The sequence below is a fragment of the Dendronephthya gigantea genome, unplaced genomic scaffold (assembly GCF_004324835.1).
Source record: "Dendronephthya gigantea isolate DGI-Jeju-01 unplaced genomic scaffold, DenGig_1.0 000020F, whole genome shotgun sequence".
Lineage (NCBI taxonomy): Eukaryota > Metazoa > Cnidaria > Anthozoa > Malacalcyonacea > Nephtheidae > Dendronephthya > Dendronephthya gigantea.
The window spans coordinates 1,124,580-1,145,806 of NW_021163030.1; the positions used below are offsets into that span (position 1 = coordinate 1,124,580).

At 35.5% G+C, this 21,227-nt stretch overlaps 2 protein-coding genes across 2 annotated transcripts; one reads left to right on the forward strand and one right to left on the reverse strand.

Moving 5' to 3' along the window:
- Positions 1–3,270: 3,270 nt before the first annotated feature.
- Positions 3,271–8,922, forward strand: LOC114521568 (methylthioribulose-1-phosphate dehydratase-like). Its single transcript, XM_028542041.1, has 9 exons — positions 3,271–3,458; positions 5,190–5,290; positions 5,561–5,609; positions 6,146–6,204; positions 6,852–6,910; positions 7,426–7,561; positions 7,678–7,738; positions 8,069–8,175; positions 8,572–8,922. Exons 1-9 carry the CDS (start codon positions 3,417–3,419, stop codon positions 8,672–8,674), a joined length of 717 nt encoding a protein of 238 aa, XP_028397842.1. The 5' UTR covers positions 3,271–3,416; the 3' UTR covers positions 8,675–8,922.
- Positions 8,923–8,969: 47 nt separating this feature from the next.
- On the reverse strand, positions 8,970–18,809 carry LOC114521528 (restin homolog). The gene is made up of 14 exons (XM_028541997.1): positions 18,626–18,809; positions 14,907–16,751; positions 13,711–13,831; positions 13,036–13,448; positions 12,295–12,382; positions 12,053–12,211; positions 11,745–11,800; positions 11,338–11,443; positions 11,128–11,201; positions 10,882–10,980; positions 10,526–10,645; positions 9,860–9,957; positions 9,388–9,637; positions 8,970–9,280 (listed from the first exon to the last, which is right to left on the reverse strand). The coding sequence occupies exons 1-14, from the start codon at positions 18,626–18,628 to the stop codon at positions 9,266–9,268; spliced, it is 3,447 nt and encodes a 1,148-aa protein (XP_028397798.1). The 5' UTR covers positions 18,629–18,809; the 3' UTR covers positions 8,970–9,265.
- Positions 18,810–21,227: the final 2,418 nt, after the last annotated feature.

Genomic DNA, 21,227 nt, shown 5'->3' on the forward strand with positions numbered 1-21,227 from the left:
GGTTGATGAGCTTAGCAAGACGAATGCCATTGGTACGTTTGGCTAAAATACAATAGACACGTGACGAGAAAGAAACCATTTTTTGCATAAACGTGGACAATAACATAGTTAATGAGTTGTATTGTACTTTTATTTAGTCTCCAAACCATGTACATTCTATTAACCGTGGTTTTACTGACTATGGGCCTGCCGCCTGTTCATATGAGCCGGGCCAGCCCGGTTGAGCCGGGCTAGCTCGCTTTTGCTGTTTTCATATGAGCCCGTTAAAGGCGAGATCTCGCTTTGTTCAGGCGAGATCTCGCCAAAGCCGGGCTGGCCTGGTTCCATATGAATGCAATTTTACAAATAAAGTAAAATAATATGTGAGGCGAGATCCCGCCACTGCCGTACTAGCCCGGCTAAACCGGGCTGGCCCGTCTCATATGAACAGGCCCTATAATACTGATCCTAGGCCAACCGTCACGCGCAGTAAATTATATACATATACTAGTAATCACAGATTAGTGATGTGCGTTCGGAATGTGTTGATTTCGGTTAACGATCATTAACAAAAATGTTAACATTATAACGTCACAGGCTCACAGCGTATGTGATTCAAAAGGTTTCTCGCCAAATGAGTAATTTTGATGGCTCATATGCTTTAATAACAAAATGTCAAAATACAGTAAGCACATGGTCTCCAGTTACTATGACGACACATCAGAACGAGGGAAATCTGACATCGCAAATCTCGATATGACACGGCTAGGAAACGATCTCCTTCGTCGAACGCATTAATTATATTTCATAAAATCAGACAAGGATCTATCTATACCTTCGCTAGAAATAAGAATCGCTAGAAATTTAGATCAACAAGTAAATATCGGAAGGCTATTTCGATATTCGTCCACCCATGCACTCCAAAACCTGGAGGCACGTTCCCCTATCTCCTCAGGATTCCAGGATGGACCTCTTGTTAATAAGAGAGGAGGGTAGGAAATAAAATGCAGATAGATAAAATGTAAATCCCAAACTACCACAAGTGTTTCTATAACTGTCTAAAAACACAGGAAAAAATGGTTTCTATTTCTTTTATATATGTTATATAATATAACTCAATAAAAAGATTTTGTGTAAGGGACTGGTCATAATTTAGCAGGGGGGGTGGGGAGGTGTAATTCAATATTTTAAGGAATGATATTTTGCAACCCTGTCTTGCCTTATCCACAAAAAATCATGCCCCCTCCCCTTGTTCGAGACGGTAAAAATGCCCCCCCCCCATCCGTCAACGTTTTGATAAACACTGCTTCAAAATGAGAAACTACTGTAATCTGCACCGTCAATTCAAAATAGTAATTACACCTTCAAAAATTTTTCTGACAACGTTTATATAAAGTAATAAAATTAATTTATATACGTCCACTTATATATATTCCAAGGGTGGGTAGACTACAAGTTTTGTGTAGTTCGCTACAACTACTGCTATTTTAAAATAATGTAGTCACCTACAACTACTGCTATTGTCAAAAATATGTAGTTTGGTTCTTTTGACTACGTGTACAGCTATATCGCTAGAAAAATGTAGCGAAGTATTCGCTACTTCGCTACAACAAAATTCCTGGTATCCGTGTTTGTAATTTATATTGATTTCACATGTTTTAAACATATGAAATGTTAAGCATAATATGCTCATATATTCTGATACTATGGATTAATGGCGGATGAGCCAAAGAATTCTAGAACAAAATGTGGGTCCAAACGAGATTTGACATGGTATATTAAATGACTAGTTTTGTATTATAGTGTATGAACTATAGAGTATATAGTCGAGGGATATTAAAAAATCGAAAAGTGGCGAATAGCGATTGTTGTTGAAAAAGTAATCAACTACTTCGCTACTTTTAATATAGAAAATATAGTTCGCGACAACTTCAAACTACCAGTTTTAAAAAGTAGTCTATACAGTTACTCGCAAATTGTAGTTCGCTACAGTTGCAAACTCCAACAACTCCGATACTACCCACCCTTGACATATTCATATGTTAAAATTTGGTTTTAAACATAATATGTTAGTTATTTCTAGTGAAAGACCCTGCTATTTAAAATATAAATATTTTAACACAGTGACTTATATAACTTTTCATTTTAAATTCTATAACTAATTTTGTTTAATGTTCTAAGCAAAGCTTATGCAGTGCAACTCAAAGTCTAAGCATGTATAAAAGAAATAATTACAACCAGAAATAAGCAACCCCCCCCCCTTATAACTGTCTAACATTTTATGAACCCCCCTTTTTTCTGGCTAAAAAATATGTGACCCCCCCACTATTTCCACCTCCCCACCCCCCCTGCTAAATTATGACCAGTCCCTAAATACTGATAATTCGATTCAATCTCAAATTCACATCAGTTACATCGTGGCGAAATGGCAGCGAAATATAAAACCATATAGGTAGCCCAACAGTCAGCTGTATAGTATGAATGTACGATACATATAGTATAAAGTATATATTATAGTATATATGCATTTACCATAATTAATATTTGGCACTCGCCTAGTTAATCAATATAACATTAACAACTTTTGGCGTTGTTTTCCTCACTTGCACTTTTTAGAGATTTCAACACGGCAAACAGTTGAAATAAATTTATTTATATGACTTTATAGTTGCCTCCAAAACGACAATGAAGGATGTTGTTGTAGTCAAAACAAGTATTTGATTGACGGCATTCTTTATTTCTGATCAAAAGTTTGTTTGTCCCCCTCCCCAATTCTTGGATAGTTTGACATTCGTGTGCGCATATGACGAGAAAAAAGCAATGGGCCTCGGTATGCAGAAGCACGATGAATGTTCTCTACTCTTTTTTTAAAACAACAAGTTGTCTTCCTTTTTCAAGTGACCCTCCATTTTTTTTTCATTCGTACATGTCTAATGATATTTTTTGATTTCCTTCAATCTGATTGCCGCTGCATCCTGCAGCAACAGGCGCCGGGCTTTTTACGATATCGTACCACAAAAAAAAATAAAACCGGTTGTAGGTGGGTCCCATTGGTCGGTCCGCACTGAAAAAATATTTTCTCTCGGTTAGTTATTAGATCTTGTTGAAGACAGACTGAACCTACTAAGAAAGAAATGTACAACTCATATTCCGGCGTCTACCTTATAAGCCTGGTTTTCATATGACACCGACCTGTTGCCGACTCGTTTTCTGTAATCATCCAAGGAGAAAATGATTTCAGAAAGACAAAAGATTTCACTCATCAATAATCACCAACACTTTGCGCACGTCCTCGTCGTATGGGAACCAGGCTTTATACTGTTTGGGGTGTTCTCATATAATCTAGTCGGTAAACGTACGGTAGCCAGACGCCAGTCGGGTAAAAGAAAAACATACCCTAGCTCCCTGCTCCCTTTCTAGGTGACTTATAATTGGCCATGGCGCAATCATTATCAAGTTTATGTTCTGAATATTCTAAGGTAAGTCAGTACTCGTTTTACGTCTTCATGAAGTATAGCTGTGCTATTATTTTAGTATTACTTTAATATTTTAATCAATATTTCAGTATATACCACCGCTTTAGAGTATAATTTTAGGCCCCATTCAGGAATCCTGCTTGGGTTATGACAACATTTACGGTGTTATGTGTTATGGTGGGTTTAGTATACCTATATGAGATTATCATGTATGTAGTGATCAATGATGATATATCGGACTTGCATGTGCTTTATTTTTAGTCCACAATTTTTTTTCGCCTCGTAACTGTTCTACACGTCTTACCCGACTTAGAACTTATCGTAATAATCGTATATATGGAACGTTAATTCAAGCTGATCAGGCTAACCTTAATTGCGTGCTATGGATTAAAAACAGGCAGCTCTTTCGTTCATCTACAAAGAATAATGTAGTTTTTATGCTAATTTCTATATTTAGTGTTGGTATGAGCATTTTTCATTCTTAATAGAACGTATAGTATAAATCATCAATCATCAAACAATCATTATGTATCTCCTAATCATATAGCTCCCAAAATGTAAGACAAACAGATTGAAAAAGTTTTATCCCATACGTGTATCTCATCTTGTTCCGCAAGAATGTATACATAATTTTTAGTGTAACATATAATTATATACTTTTTAATGTAAAGGTTATTATAATTCAGCCTTCTATAAAGCTGTAAGTCATAACTTTAATAAACTATCTATCTATCTATCTATCTCATCGCATACAAGGCAAAAAACGCTCAAAAATAATGTTGTGCTACAACCCATGAACAATACTGCAACATGCATGTTGTTGACAACATTGTTCATGGGTTGTAACACAACATTGTTGAGGCCTGCTCTCATCAACCGGGAACAACTTGAGCGTTTTTTGCCGTGTATATAATGAAAAGTGAAGATATTAAGAGTGAACTTATTAATATTTTCTACATTTTTCTCGAGGAATAATTTATCAGCGTGTTGTCATATGGGTGAATACTTGTAAGACTGATTTGGAGAATTGTGTTTGTTTTAGTATAGTTCAGACTTGGAACTCTGCCAAGTATCGAGCTAAGTATATAAATTCTGCTCGATTTCCATCAACCATGAACCCTCTGAAATAATAACGTATATTTCATATACCTGCTCAAACCATTTTAACAACCAGAGTCAAAAGCGCTGCTGAACGATCAATTAATGTGGGATTTAACCTCCAATTTTAAACACATGCATACATGGCTGATTGGGTGCATGGTTTAAGATCTTTGTTTAAAACTGAGAACATACGTACGTACCAAACATCGGAATCGATGCTTTTATAGGCCTTTATACTGATGAGTAATCCCGGTGATGAATGAATAGATATCATAAACCTCGAATAAAACATTCAAGATACCCAGAGTAACCGAAACCCCGGCCCTGTCCAGGCCTAAATGATACAATCAATACAATTATTGAGTGTATACTACGCCATTCCTTCGTTAATCTGGTCGTAAAACCTTTCAAACAACGAGAAAACTCTTTATTACAACTTTTCTATATAAAAAAATTTACAGCCGTTGATCATTTTTGCATCGCACATTTTTGGTTGGTGAAAATAGAGACTCACGCACGAGTCATAGGGGGCCATAACAGCCTTGCAGTCAAATCAGCATGCCGATTAATTGGTTTCTAGTGTTTGTACTTTGTACTATAGCCGAGAAAGCTTTATTGTCTACCGATCTTTAGGATCCTGAACATCCTAGAAATCTTATTCCTGAGCTGATGCGTCAATTTTATCACATGGAATGGGTGACAGGAACAGGTGGAGGCATTAGCATTAAACATGGGTAAGCATCTGATTTGAAAAATTTTGCTTTAGTAGAATTTTTGTACAATTTGCGAAACGATATTCAAACGAATTTGGGTAAATGGAAACAATAAGTACAACAACTTACTTAATATAATGGTCCACTTTGAGTTTGGGTTTAAGTAACTGATTAGCTTGTAGGTTTGCCTTTGCGTTTATTTACCTGATTGAATATTTGTTACTTGCCATTTTAGGTATCGAGGGTATAACCATGCACTAAAATATCTTTTCAATATCTTTCTCACGATAGGGATGAAATATTCATTGCTCCTTCTGCCGTTCAGAAGGAAAGATTGAAGGTCAGTATAGCGCATGTTTAAGCCCCGTTTACACTACTCAGTCTACACTGGATTTATTGGCACGGCACGGTTAAAATGGGTACCCGTACCCATTTCATCCTTGCCCGGCCTTTTTTTAGGCAAATGCTTATAAATTCGATAGATTTAGGATATTTGTATTTTGAGAGTAAGCATGTGCATGTATGTTCTTTCTAAAACGTGATGTCTTTGAGTGTTGTTCTTATATAAGAGTATTGTGTTAAGTGCATGTATAGACGTGCACTACTTGTGCGACAAAGTTTTATGTTATAAAAAATACACTCTCAAGTTTTGACATTCGTTGAATTTGGTGCCAGTAGGCCGATATGTTACGGCTGGTAAGTTGCGTGACAACTATCAAGACGAATATTTATATTTAACCCTCTAACTTGTAAACTGATCTCCATTCAATATATACTGCATGATAGCATTCCTATGCTCCGACTTCATCGGCTTTCAATTTCCGTTCGCGTATATAAAGTGAAAATTCTCCTTTTTTCTAATGTGCTCGTGTACAGCCAGATGACTTGTTCGTGTGCGACATCACCGGAAAAGACCTCAGTTTTCCTAGTCCAGCGTAAGTTGGTTTCGTTAGAATTCAACTTGGCTTTCTTTTTAAAAAAATACCATACCGGCATACGTGATATAAAAAATATCATCGTCTTGACTTCGGTCAAGCAGGCGAAACCTTTTCAGTTCTGAGATATTGAACATGTTCTACCATGCATGCAGCGGTAATTATATATATATATATAGCCTATATATATATAGCCTATATCTATCTATATATATATATATATATATATATATATATATATATATATATATATATATATATATATATATATATATATATATATAAATAAATAAATATATATATATATATATTAATTTACAATCTTAAAAATATCGCTATATACACGGTGTTTCATGCACATGCGACGATAATCAGGCGATGTATATTTACACTGAATTAAACTAACGGTTTATTACGAGCGCGAAGACATAAGCGACACATATATATGGTATATATATATATATGTATGTATGGTATACATATCTGATGTCGCGAGGACAAAAGCGATACATATATGGTCACAGCTCACGGAAGTAGCCGTAACAAGACTATATATAGCTACATAATTATATATTAATTCTCACATGCACGCGCAGTTAGTGATTATAGGTTTAAAATAAAAAGCATACTATTTTTCCTTATATCAGGAAGAAGCTAAAGAAAAGTCAGTGCACACCATTGTTTATGAATGCTTATACTCTGACAGGTTATATAATGTCCATTTCTTTAACTGTACGTGACTGTGACATGCATGAGATACATGCACCCCTCCCCCCCCCCAATTTCAGGATAGGGACCCTTACTAAAGGCTAATTTCCACTCCGGAAAACGAACAGCGCATCGGATCGGAACGAAAGATAATCCGCGCGTGCGCCGTCTGTTGAAATTTTTGGCTTATATTGATCCGAAAGCGTCCGCGAGACCGGATAAAAAAAGTTCAAACAGTTTTAACTTTTTTTGATCCGATTCGAAATCACTTCATAGATCGGACCAGCTCGGAAAAAAATCCGATCCGATCCGCTGCTCGTTTTCCGGAGTGGAAATTAGCCTTAAGGGGGAACAAATTCGGTTTCAATCATTTTTATAGAATAAGCATATATTAGTTTTTTTCTTCTATACTAATTCACTTTTATTGCGCCACAGTGCGTACCAATATATCATGAACATCTGTAAGCCTGTAATTATCTTGCGAAGTCGTTAATAATCTTAACATTATTTCAGGAGCAGGAGCTGTGATTCACACACACTCCAAGCATTGCGTTCTGGCCACGATGTTATGCTCTGGAAAGGAATTTCGTATTACTCATCAGGAGATGATCAAAGGGATGAAGAAAGCAACAACAGATGTTAATTATAGGTTGGTAATGAGCGTATTATAGGAATGAATCTCTTTTACTAGCTGTTGAAACTTTAATTTTTTTATATTAAATCAAAGTATACACGTCTTATATTTATATACTTAATTCCCTTCAGATATGACGAAGAGCTGGTTATACCCATCATAGAAAATACACCACAAGAACAGGACTTAAAGGTGCACATGCATGCCTAAAAAACTATTTGTGTCTCTGTTTCCTTTTGGACTATCGGTGACGAAGTTCAGATAATTCAGTTCACTTCCACTGCACCTGTACCATCAAGGGAGCATGAACCAATTAAATGCGACAGGTCTATTAGATTAACCAATTCTCGAGCGTAATAGGTCAGCCAGAAGTATCGGCACTCGCGAAGTTAAATATGAAACTCGCTGTTTTCTGGTCCCTTGTAGAGAGTGACTTGTCTTCATGAATATAGTTGAAGTTAGTGGAGTCTGTTACATGAATCGAACTAAAGGTTGTCTTTTCCATTATAATTTCTTATGAAGGAGACCATGATGAAAGCCATGCTACAGTATCCAGATTCCTGTGCGGTTCTTGTTCGACGGCATGGAGTCTACGTGTGGGGAGAAACTTGGCAAAAGGCTAAAGTCATGTGAGTTCATGGCTACGTCATTTGCTTTTAAGCCGAAATCTTCATTTCTTTACTTATCTAGTTCGTAATGTCTCCGTTCATGTTTTGACTGCATGGATGCCACGAAACTATCGCTATTTTACTAAATCTTTCCATTCATGAGCCTCGCTCATGCAAGGAATAATTATAGGTGCAAGGTGCCCAGGGCGTTCCGTGAGACACCCTCCTCGAGAAAACTTTAAATTAGGGCTCTCTGAAACCCATCAATTTTAGCGGTTTGTATTTATTTTACGGCGCTGTTTATTTCGCAAAATTGGGCGATTTCATGGAGTAATTTCACAAAAGATAAGGGCAACGCCCTGAAAATATTTACCCATCAATAACTTTGAATTTACTCTCATCTTTTATCGCCTTCAGGTGCGAATGTTTAGATTACCTGTGCGACATTGCTGTGAAGATGAAACTTCTTGGTTTAGATCCAAAAGCGAAACCAAGCGAGAATATGCTCACAGGATTTTAACATGAAGTGGCAGTATTCCCATTGTAAACACCATATGCATATATTCATATCTACGCGTATGCGTACGTATCTTTTAATGTGTACGTGTCATTTTTTAGAGATTATCTTTACCACCTTTGAAGTTCGGTTTGAATTCCCGACTTTTCCGACTCCGACTATTCCCATGCAGCGACTTCAAATTTTTTTAATACATGCAATTCATTCAATAAAGCAACAAGCGTTCGCTAAAACCAGAAATAAACCTTTATTTATATAACATGTAATATGAAAATACAATTTTACTAGCGCACTATTATCATAACTCCAGTATATGAAGACATGCACACTTATTTTACTTTGAATGTGAAATGAATGAATAGTCTTTAATTTTTTCAAATAGAATATGGAGTTCTTACAGCCTACTAAACATTATACGCTTCATAAGAACTATAACTGCTTCTTTCAAGTTTCAAGATATAAAATTTATGTATTTTATTTTATTTTTTAATACGTTAATTGACAAAATATCATCTTCAACCAAAGCATTACACTTTGTAAAACACCAAAATCCTCAAAAGAGCCAGGCTTGATCAAGATGCTGACATATATTGATCAATTTTCAATTTCCTATAAATTATTGCAAAAAAAATTTAATGAGTTTCGAAGGTGATTGGTAATTATATATTCATCTTAAACTGCATGCATGGGACAACAGAGATCTAAATATATCGAACCTTCGTGTCGTTAATTTGATATTCAAAATCAGATTCCTCGATCCTCTGCGAGTAAACAGCACTATCAGGACTATTGAAGCCAGACAATCTCCAGTTGAAACGATCTGTACCCGTGGTTGGTGATGTCGGTGAATTCTGATAAGAATTTAAACGCCACGCTAACTCCTCTTTTTCTAAAGAAAGTCTTTTTGACGTCGCAACCTCTCGATCCAGGCTCAAACGCAGTTTATCTCGCTCCAAAGAAAGTTGTCTAAAAACAGATTTCTTTTATTTTTAAAATACAGTCTTTCGAAAATATTTTATAAAATAAATTAATTCATGTACGAAAACGCAAGCTTGTATAAATAGTTGACTGTTCCAATAATGGGCGGCTTAATTACACTACGTTAAATTGGAAAAGACAAACATGAATATATATATATAATATATATATAATTATATATATATATATATATATATATATATATTTTACCTCTCAAAATAAGCTTTATTCTCAACAACGAAATTCAAGGATTCCTTTTCACGTTCCAGTAAAGCTGCACGTTCCTTGATTTGTTGCAGTTCGTCAATCTGCAAAAGTCAATTACTTTTCAAACTTTCCATTCATCGAAATCCCAAATGGCAAGGCAGGTAACAGTTTAATGCATACAACGCAGTACTATATATAGTCATGAGTATGCATGAAAATGACGAAAAAGCAACTATGGATGCAATAATATAGGAGGGGTTTACAATAACCACACTGGTTTTCTAAAAGAAAATTTAAGCTCGTGAAGTTTTTTTAATTCTCTGGGGGCGGTTGTAGCTACAAAGTAGTCATAACGTTGAACTACAATTAAAGTAAACTATAGTGACAGAACATGGCTAATCAGAATCGGGGATTTTGAAGCCATGCATGCAACTACGATTTTATACTACTCAAAACGTAGTTACGTTTTCTACACCTGGCCCCCGGTGATCTTGTGTAAATGCAGCCGAAATCGTGCAAATATATTAATTCGGTGCATGCATCGATATATGAATAAACCTGGATTATGTATTTATGTATTTGGATTATGTATGTATAGGAGTGAATTTTTTATACTCCATGCACAGATCCTGTGTTGTTATAATATTAGTCAATATATACACCAGTCACCTTATGCTGAAGCTCAGCATTACATCTTCGTAAATTTTTTACTTCGGAATTTTTCATCTCCAAAACAAACTTCATACTCTCAAGTTCATCCGGAAGACTCTTGTATTTGGCAATTGCGTCCTGTAACAAAACTAAACTTATTGAGGCTGACCAAGGATGTATTTTTTCCAAATGCATGATGTCGGATTTATTCCACCGCAAATATTTTTCAAGAAAGACTTATATAGCCTGGTTCAAACACTTCAGATTTCAAAGTTTTACAATTTCCATTAACAGGAGTTTTAACGACTTAAAAAGGAAGTATGCCAGCAGGCGAAGTATATAATGAATATAGGCCACCATAATTCTTTCTTAACCTGAATTCGTAGTTCAATATCTCTCTTTGCTTCGTCCTCGGTAACTCTCAATTTCTCCTCCAGTTCATTACAAGCCTTTTCTGATTGTGATAAACTTTCCTGAAAAAAAATTTAATAATCAAACATCGCACTTCTCATGCATTGCATTCACGCATCAAAAACGCTCCGGTTCATTTTCAATTCTTAAAACAACACACTCTGGTTCAAGAGGAGGTTGGATCTACCTCATACAACATTCATCTATACCTGGATTCGTTCAAATTGTTCGTCGTAATCAGCCTTGATTATTTCAATCTCTGCATGACGTTCTTCCACAAGATCTGCATGAAGAAGATTACAAAACGTTTACTCCTATATTACCTGTTACCCAACCCATCCCCCCCCCCACGTCCAATCTCCCTTGTGAGGTCACTGGATGAGTGGATGACCAATTTCACCTGGTTATATAAAACCTACCATCGACGTGTTTTGAATGTTGGGATTCCAATTCAGCGATTACATCTTTGTGTGTTTCATTGATCTGAGCGATATCTTCCACATACGTTTCTTCAATCCTTTTCAACTAAGAAGAAAACCTCGAATATTGGTATCACCAACAAAATTTTAACAATACCAATATACAGATTAACTCGTAAACTTTATACAAAAATTTCTCGCCCACATTCATGACCGGATGGTACAATTTACAGCCCATGCAGTGATATGACGAATTCACTTAATTAAGGTTATCTTTACAGGTAAAATCTCTGCAAAACTCAAAACTCTGGCGTATTCCAAGCGAGAATTAAGGGGAAAATGCTGAAAAAAGCTTTAGATATCAAGATATGAGAGATAAATGCATCTCATGAAATGATTTATTTTACCTTTAGGTCACAACTATGTTTGACATCCTCCATTGACTTCATATGTTGTTTTCGTACTAAATACGTAATAGTTAAGAAAGTAATGATAGTTATATAGTAAATCATTATTTATTTATAACATAAATATTCTACAATACTTCTCTTTTATAAGCTTTTACGTCTTTTTATAAAATTAAATATTATATCGTGTGCATAAATGGCAGTTGTTGTTGCATATTTTGACTTCACTTGAAAAACTTTCCTATTGCACACATTCGTATAACTAGCTATAGAAATTGCTGGTAACATTATTTATTTGATATTCCCACCTTTTTCTAGATCTTTCTTATGACTTTCTTTCAGTTTAGCCTGGATTATCTCTTGCTTACGTTCATATGCTGCTCTTAATAAAGCAACTTCAACAACGCTGTCACTTTTTGCTGACAACATTTCCTCCTCAAGACGAGCTCGTTGGTTGCTTTCTTTCACTGAAAATTACAAGGCAAACAAGAGAATTATCAATGCATGCACACATCATAGGATTTCATCATGCATTTTATCATTAACTTACCCAACATATTTTCAGTCGAGTGATATCTTTCTTTCGTAAACTTTAGATTCTTTCTTAATACTGATATGCTTTCTCGTTCTACATCAACCTACACAAAAACGATGGATATAAATGGCACATTGCACAGTCAATGGGGTAATTAAAGTCAGGGATTTTGTTTGTTGTTTTATGGTATCACGAGTTTTCTGATACATTCATTGATGTAATACTGAAGCATTAATTCTATTTGAAAAAATATGATGTGCTGTGAACATTCTCACTTTATCTGACCATTTACTTTATATTAGCAAAGCAGTTATGTGTATTCATTAAAATGTCTTACTTATTCTTATGTGACCGTCTCAGTTAAATTGTTTTTGTAGTCAAAACTGAAGTAAGGCATTTTAATAAATACACAAACTGCTTTGCTAATATAAAATAAAGCGTTTTGATGTTTAAAGTGTACAATATACATTGACGTTGAAAAAACATGATTGAAACGCCCTACTTCATCTAAATATCAAAACTACGTGATGTGAACGTATAGTTGTCATGCATGTGTAATCAAAACATTAAAACGCCCTAATCATGTCAATGACCTTGTTAGGATATTGTGCATTCAAAACTTCTTAATTTATACCAACAACGCATGCAGTTAATATAATTAAGTGCATTCAAAACATTAAACGCCAAATATTGTGTCTTTTTACTATATTGTGAAACCTAGTTATAATATGCATCAACACATGCAGCGAAACTTACTTTCTGGGCATAAACTTGTAGAGCAACAAGACAAGATTCAAACTCTCGATTTCTTTTAACCAAAGATGATAACAACAAATCCTCTTTTCTTTTTTCTTCTCTCGTCTTCTGTAGTTTCTCTTCTTCATCGTGTTGCAAAGTGTCAACTTGAATTGCTATAGAATGCCTGGTAACTTCTGGAGTTTGTTTTAATATGTCAGGTGTAGCAGCTGAACTGAGACAACTTTTCAGCCCAGTGCTTGTATTTTCGATTTTTTCTTTAACAGGTCTCTTCTTAACAGATTCATCTGAGTTTTGTCTCTCTTTCACGGACAACTGTTCGCCTGGTTTTATTTTCCGTGGCTGAAGAATTGATTTACTGTTTGTTGAAATATTCTCGCTCACACTACTAACTGATAGTGGTCTTCTCAAACCTAAGAATTGTATAAAAATGCTGCCATTAAAACCCGCAGGTCAACTGCAATGTAGAGGCTAAAAAGTCAATATTTATCTAGTTTTATAAACTGGATTTTTGTATATGCATGTAAACGCTCCGGCGACATAATCGGGCTTTTGCCACCAGGTAACCAAAGCCCTGGTTACCTACACCTCCTCGGCAAGGCCACATCAAAGTATAAAATCTAGTAGTTGAAAGCTACGCCTAGGCTCGTAAACACAAATGAAATGTCCACACACGGTGTGGATTGTGAATACTCGTTCTTACTGACGAAAAGCTTTGATCATGATTCACATTTTCGCTCTGTTGTAACACTTTGAGTTGCTCTTGCCCGCCTAACCCGACTATAGCTACATATGCCTACGAGAAAGGCAGCACTTTGTAACCTTATGACATCCTAGAACGTATAGAGGATTATACATGTCCATGCTGTGTGAATGGCTACAGATCCTGATTATGCCTCGTGTGATCAAAGTATAAAACAGTCCACATTAAAAAAATTAGGAGACCTTCGACGTTTTAGACAAATACATATTTCACGAAACTGAAGAAATCCGGTTGAAACGTCGAAATTTTGTCATATATTTAAGAAAGATTATCAATCACACAATGCGTAAGACTCGCCGGGATAAACAATAACATCTGCATGTTGTACGCCACACAACCCTCGACACAACCTCCTATTTCAGATGACTACAGAAATACACATGCAGCTATATAGCCTTAGTAGCCGACTTTATCACATCCATACATAGTTTATCCTACACATAAATTCAATATTTCAACCTACGCAAAGTTCCCTCCATCTTATTAGAAAAATGAATCTCAAACGATCTTGCGTCTCATTAGTCGCTTTTAAACCATAATTGCATACACTGAATTCTCTTCTAAAGCCAGCAAAGACGTGCCGTGCTATGTCTGAAATGATGGTTACGGCAAATACGCCAATTTTTTTTTCAGTAAACGTCACAAAAATGATCAAATAAACTTTTTTGACGTTCTGATTGGACAGTAATAAAACAATTAATGAAATAAAATAACCACCGATCAATATTATGATTATCGTCGCAGTAGGTGAGAGCACAAACATTGCAGGCAACATGAAATAAGAAATATTCCATCATGAATCAAATGTTATCCAATGGTACAAAATAAACAATCTCAAAAATATATTTATTCCATCAGCTTGCAGAAAATCTACAATCTAATCTACAATCAAATGGATTCTTCTAAATATAAAACGGAATATTTTACTGTGTTAAACGCTGTAATGAATATCATGTTAATTATATAATGAATACAGCGATTGAAACAAAATATCCTAATTAACGGGTACAATCTATGGTCGACGCACACGCGCCGTATGTCCTCCTCTTAGGGTCAGAGGAAAACGTGAAGAGCAATTATATCAAAGTTATTATATCAAAGTACTTACCGTTTGGTGTTCAGCCTTTGATGTTGAAACGTTTCTTAATTTGCTCGTGCGAGGTTTTATTTCTTCTTTAATAGTGGAAGGTGTAGAAAGATTTTTTGTGGATATAGATTCATGTCCAGCTAATTTTGACACTGCTGATACCGACAAAGTCCTTGCTTTAGCAGAAAGTGATTTATTTGATGCCGATGAGGTTGACAGGTTTCTTGATTTACTCACATTTTGTTTTGTTTCACTTTCTTTCTGATAATTCTTCCGAGACGGCAACGAGGACACTGTACTTCCAACGTCACTTTGTTTATCAACACAGTTACTACCAGATAATGGACTTAATCTGCTTCTTCCACTGGTACCATTGAGTCGGGATTTTTTCTCGAGACCAACAGTTCTCTTGGTAATCGGTGTGCTGGTGAGCCGTTTGGCGGGTGCTGCGGATATTTTTGATGAGAGTGGTGTTGCAAATTTAGACGGATTCAATTTGCTTTTACCCAATAGTTGAACGTCTTTAACATCTGTTGACACACTCTTTGACTTCGATCTCATGGTGGACTTGGTCGCAGTGGCACTAGCCAGTACAGACCGTGGTGCGACGACACTGGTTGATTTTGTCCTACCCTTTTTGTCGATCACATTATTTACGCCAGGTTTATTGGTAGATTTTGAAGTTTGTTTTTCATGCGTAGTGGTTTCTGTTTCTCTTTCAATTATTTTCGGTTTTTCTTTCTTATTGCCAGATATTTTTACCAACTTTGACTTAGAACATTCAGTAGGACATGGTAATTTTCTTGGAGTTTTTGTCCCATTCAAACGACTTCTTTCCCGGTTTGATTTGACAGAACCTACAGACGAAAGACTTTCCACAGAAGACCAAGATGATTTAGATCCCGTTCTAGGTCTTGTATTTTCACCGTCACTTTCATTCATACTTGCGGAGGAAGCATTCAGATTTTGCAGATCAGTGCATGAAGGAGTCGGTTTTGTCTGCAAGTCGTCACTTTTAACTGTTTTTTCATTCAAGTCGTTTCCTGACGTTTCACAAAGTTGTTCACACTCATTCCCTGCCCCAGGACTCTTCGCACGTACCAGAAATGTCTTATTGAGGTTAGTGTCTTTATCTTTGTCTAAATTTGCTGGTGCTGGAAATCGAGCACTGTTTATGCTATCCAACTTGATAGATTGCTTGACTTCGAATTTAGGAGACAAATCACTACGAAGGTGCGAAACGTTAGGCATTTTAAATGCGATGTCCTCGTTCTTTCTCTCATCATTGAGTGTTTCATCACACACACTCCTTCGATCATTATCCTTTAAAACTGGTGAAGGACATATATATGTTACATTGTTCAGTTTTGAAAGTGATGATGATTTTGTATTTCGAATGTTACATTTAAATGGACTGCTACTAAATATACCAGGATCAGCTTTCTTTTCGTTAATTACAAGATCTGATTTTGATCTTGGTCGATACTGATCTTCAAAACAATCACTCGCGCCGTATTCCTCCCAGGCTGGAGGTGACAGCTCTTCTGTCATAGCTGATTTCGATGTAATTTCATGTAAATCCTGTTCATATTCATTCTTAACAGGAAAAACATTTTTAGGATTTACAAATATTCCATGAAGTTCTTCACATTGAAAATACCTAACTCCAGCCACAGATCCATCATTCTTACCACAAGGATCACGTAACGCTATTCCACACCAAACACCTGAACTAAATTTTGTTTCACCAATAAACTTTAATACTCCTGGTTTTCTCTGCTTATTTAATATACATATTACAGGTTCTTCTATTGCATCTTTGTAATTATGCTTTCCTGTAGCCATCTGAGTTAGGTACGCAACGCTCTAAAAAGATAAAAGTCCGTTTCAGAAACTGTAAATTTAACGTGCATGAATATATGCTTTGGTAATGAAACTGAAATAACTGTTACCATAATAAGTGAACATCGTTACAAATTCTCATGCAAATTAATTATGTTGTACTTGCACCTTATGTAAAATGTCACGAAAAATGATGTAACATAGAAGATTATGGTTGAATCTTTGCTTGATATTAATTGAAATAACTTCTCTAGAAACTTGTATCTCTGGTTACCACACAATTAATATTAAAACCTGCATGTTTTGAATAAGTAAAACATTTGATAACAGAAAATTTTCCTCTTAATAAGAAAAATTTGTGTAAAATATTGTGATCCCAATTTACTATTACTTCTCCAGAGCTATAGATTATCACACTACATGCTTAAAGACAGGCATGCAATTTACTTAAAGCCCAAAAATAAACTTAGGTTATCATACAAGACCTGCTTTTGTTAACATGTTTGGTTACAATGTAACAATATGTTGCATCTTTACATAACTAGATGTTTTTTATGATGAACATTGGTGCTGCAAAACTGCTTTCTACTTCCAAACTGCAACTATGTAAAATTGAATAAATTTGGAGCTTTTCCAATTAATTAGCTATAAAAAGTGAAACAGATTGGTTACCACTACATCCGGGGACAGGCTGATAATTAGTGAAAATAGGGAAGATACCTAGGGAGTACGTTTAGGACCACAAAACTACCTTTAATTGGGCTTTGTTGCTGTTGAGCAAGAAAATGTTTGAGATTTGATAAGATATTCAGAGATATTCAGAAATCACCATTTCATTTCAGAGTTTCACTAAAGTTAAAGCACCTAAGCACAAATATTCCAGCCCTATATAATATCTGAGATGGCAGCTGTAATAGCAAGAATTGATCAACCACTGATGTAGAAATACTAAACAGGATGTCTTAACTGTTAGAAATTTAGCGCTATACTGTTGTATTTAGGAATAGCACATTATTGAAGTCAAAAGCTTGACATAAATAATGCCTTTCAGATCTTTAGCTAGACCAACCTTTTTTTTACCAATCATGCTTTTAGACTGACTTTCTTCATCCCAAAAAGGTTTCAGACCAACAAGAAAAGATGGGGGTGTGCCCCTGTACATAAATCATATTTCTTAATTTTGAAAAGGGTTTAATACGCTATATACAAAATAAGCTTTAATACAAAAGCAAGGTCATGACCCAAGTGTATTGTTTTCCTAACTAAGCTTATTCTCTCATAGGATAGCATTATATAAGTTAAAATTAAGGAATTTCTATCATGTATGTTTTGAAGATTGTTCTTTTCATCTTTCCATGGCTTGTATGAAAGATCTAGGATGACAATTTCTTGGTATTCTTAACTATAAACCAGTATTTTAGCTGCCATCTTTGTAAAAACTATCTATAGCTAGATCTTGCATGTTCGACGTACATAATTTATGATTAGAACAAATGTATTAGCAAGTACACTTTATCTCTAGCTCATGTGATATTCAAAACGCTTCTTCCTCACATTGTTTGCACAACAGCAATATAAAAACAGTGAAATTATCCACAGTTAATAAAGATCCTAAAACATATTTTATTGTTGACAGAGATAAGCTGGGGAGCATATATTGTATATCGACCGTGTGTAATATCCTGTCCGGATATTTCATGTTGTGTTAGAAATAAATAAGTCAGTCCAATATTGAACGTCGATTGCATATAAAACGATTAAACACTTGTAATATGGACTTTTTATTTCCCACTAAACAGCAATGTTATAAATTACAACGTGAACTGCAGTTTTACGAACTTGTAATATTTTTCTCTTGCCTGTCGGCACTTCAAGGTTATTAAAAAGTGTTTGCTTACCATTTCCTGTGTTCTTTGTACCTCTGTATTATCAGAAATCTCAAGAATGATATGCAAGAAATGTAAATATTTTACTCGGCTTGTTTAATAAAAGAGAAAAACTGTGAATAAATACACTTCTTTCTTCGTATCAACGACCTGCACCAGTCACTGCATAGCACTGCTCGCGAAATACACGGTTGTTTATATATTTTCGTGCGTGGCGCGTGGGTTCACGATGTAACCTTAACTAAGACATTTAGAGCCGTCGCCAAAATCCGATTGGAAGAACGTTAACTGCAATCGTTGGCTGCCACCATAATTGAACTAAATTCACATTGTTTGCCACAATTAATTAATTTTGCTACAATTAATTATAGAGACATTCCTTGCAAACCTTTTGCCCCATGTTATTGTCGATTGGGAAATTTTCATCCGTACCAATTTTCCCCTTACCGTACCAAGCAGGGCTTTGGTTTCAAAATAGCCTTTGTATCTAGACTGACTGGACATCCAGCTTTCATCAGACACACTCACTAGCCTGCTTTTACAGACTTAAAAATAAACACTTTCTGTTTCATGCAACAGCAACACTATACGGAAATTCAAAAAAGATAACTGACCCTATATTTCCAAGCTTTGATTATGCTTTCATAGACGATAAAAAGTTGTTCCAAACCGTTTCTCACAACATTGACACAAGGCACACGCTGCGACATCTATAGCCGCAGCATAATGTTTCCACTGAGAGTATTTCTCATGTTATCAGTACATCGAACAACAATATCACACTTGGTTCTCGAATCTTGATCAACCGCAGAATACTGAGCAACAAAAAAAGCGTGCTTATTCTAGGATATGCCCAAATAAGAGTTATTACACATGATTTTGTAAAATAAAATTCATCAGTCAAAAACTCTCCCGGAATGGATGGGTGTGGGAATTTCAAATGTCCGCAATGTGTTGTTCGCCGGAGACCTGGGTGGTGGGTATAGCGCTTTTCCAGTCTAGTAAATAGTATGGTTACCGTGGTGAAAAAGCGGCGTGTTTTAAGGTGTTATATATTATATTGTATTATAGGTTATATTGAATGAAGGGAAGGATAATTTCACACGAAAATTGAAGGTTAGAAAATTGAAAATCTAAAAGTTGTCGTAAAAAAACCTGAAACACTCTAGAGGGCCGAGGATGACAGGGTCTTGGGTGGATATTGGGTGGATACATGCTTCTATGTTTTATATAACATTGCTTGTATTTTAAAACAGGGGGTTGATGACTCTGAATGACAAGGCCGATTCCTTAAAAAAAGACCCTGATAGATCAGTTCGTCGAACTTTTAAAGATAGAAATTTGGGCAACATTTTCTTTCATCCGATCGTATTGAGCTGTTCCAGTTGCAATGACATGTTGCAATGATACCAAATATTACGAGTGCAATGACATGGATTGCATTTTTTTATATACGTCGAGTAATATACATCGAATAATAATACAATAGTTAATGTTCATCATATTGCATGGATATAATGTAGATAATGGTATCAAAGACCTGCTGATATGTTTACATAACTGCGTGTAGTGATTTAAAGATGACTATATATTCACCTGACGGTCACCAATGACCATGTCACGATGCATGATAAATGATATAGAGATATACGAGGTCAGTGACAGTGAACTAACCTGAAGAATTAATCCAACGTTGAATGTATCAGATGCAAGAGGATGTGAGAATCTTTTCTCATTCATTTATTTAATTTGGAGTTCGACACGATAAGAATCTTGCTTTTTTTAATTGAAGCCACACGATAATTTATTAAATGCATTTATGCTCTGAAAACTATTAAACGCTGCCGATGGAATTGCGTGTTTAATAGCTAAAAAAACCAGTATATTCTTTCAAGGACCTCCACTCGACGTATTATTGAGTTCCGAAATTCCACTTATCAAAAAGTCAAAACTATAATCTTCTTTGACTTCATGCAGCCTGATTTAATAGAAAATCCAATCCAAAAACTCCCAGGCAAGTGCTTTTTTTTAATCGTAAAATTGATTCCATGCAGCTCAATTAGGCCCATCTTGCTAATTATTTGCCCTACCCCACTGACATTCCTTTACTGATATCTGTGGCAGCGTTAGCCAACGTCATTGACCACTCAGGAATATGGTCTACGACGTACGTTAGGACAGCGTTTACACCACACCGGTTGCCTCGTCACGATATTTTCGTGTTAAACATTAAAACAACGCGTATAGACTATAGTTGCAAATGTTTAATAATACAAATCTACAAGTCCTGCATGTGTTCATTAACTTCTAACATTAAATTTCTTACATTAAAAACTTCCTTTTTTAATAGTAGCTACAGAATTTGACCCGTTCCGATGGCAACTGGTGTAGTGTGAACAGGCCATATAACCCAGTTCCAATAATAAAAAATATTGAACACACCTTTAAAACGCTTTACGTATGAAGCAAGCACTTGCTCGTATTATCACCAAATGGGGTAAATACAAAATATATTATAATACACTGATGTTTCCATATGCTATATACCTCCTTGCATAACCCCCACAGAAAAACATTTATAGTTTATTATTCACGCTACTACATGTCTTCAGCT

What these genes read in the sequence shown, in the direction of transcription:
- LOC114521568 (XM_028542041.1), top strand. Translation starts at nt 3,417, where the DNA reads ATGGCGCAATCATTATCAAGTTTATGTTCTGAATATTCTAAG. An exon ending in TATGTTCTGAATATTCTAAG is followed by an intron (nt 3,459 to 5,189) that starts GTAAGTCAGTAC and finishes ACCGATCTTTAG; the next exon opens with GATCCTGAACATCCTAGAAA. An exon ending in ACAACAGATGTTAATTATAG is followed by an intron (nt 7,562 to 7,677) that starts GTTGGTAATGAG and finishes AATTCCCTTCAG; the next exon opens with ATATGACGAAGAGCTGGTTA.
- LOC114521528 (XM_028541997.1), bottom strand. An exon ending in AACATAGTTGTGACCTAAAG is followed by an intron (nt 11,444 to 11,744) that starts GTAAAATAAATC and finishes TTTTCTTCTTAG; the next exon opens with TTGAAAAGGATTGAAGAAAC. An exon ending in ATATTGAACTACGAATTCAG is followed by an intron (nt 10,646 to 10,881) that starts GTTAAGAAAGAA and finishes GTTTTGTTACAG; the next exon opens with GACGCAATTGCCAAATACAA.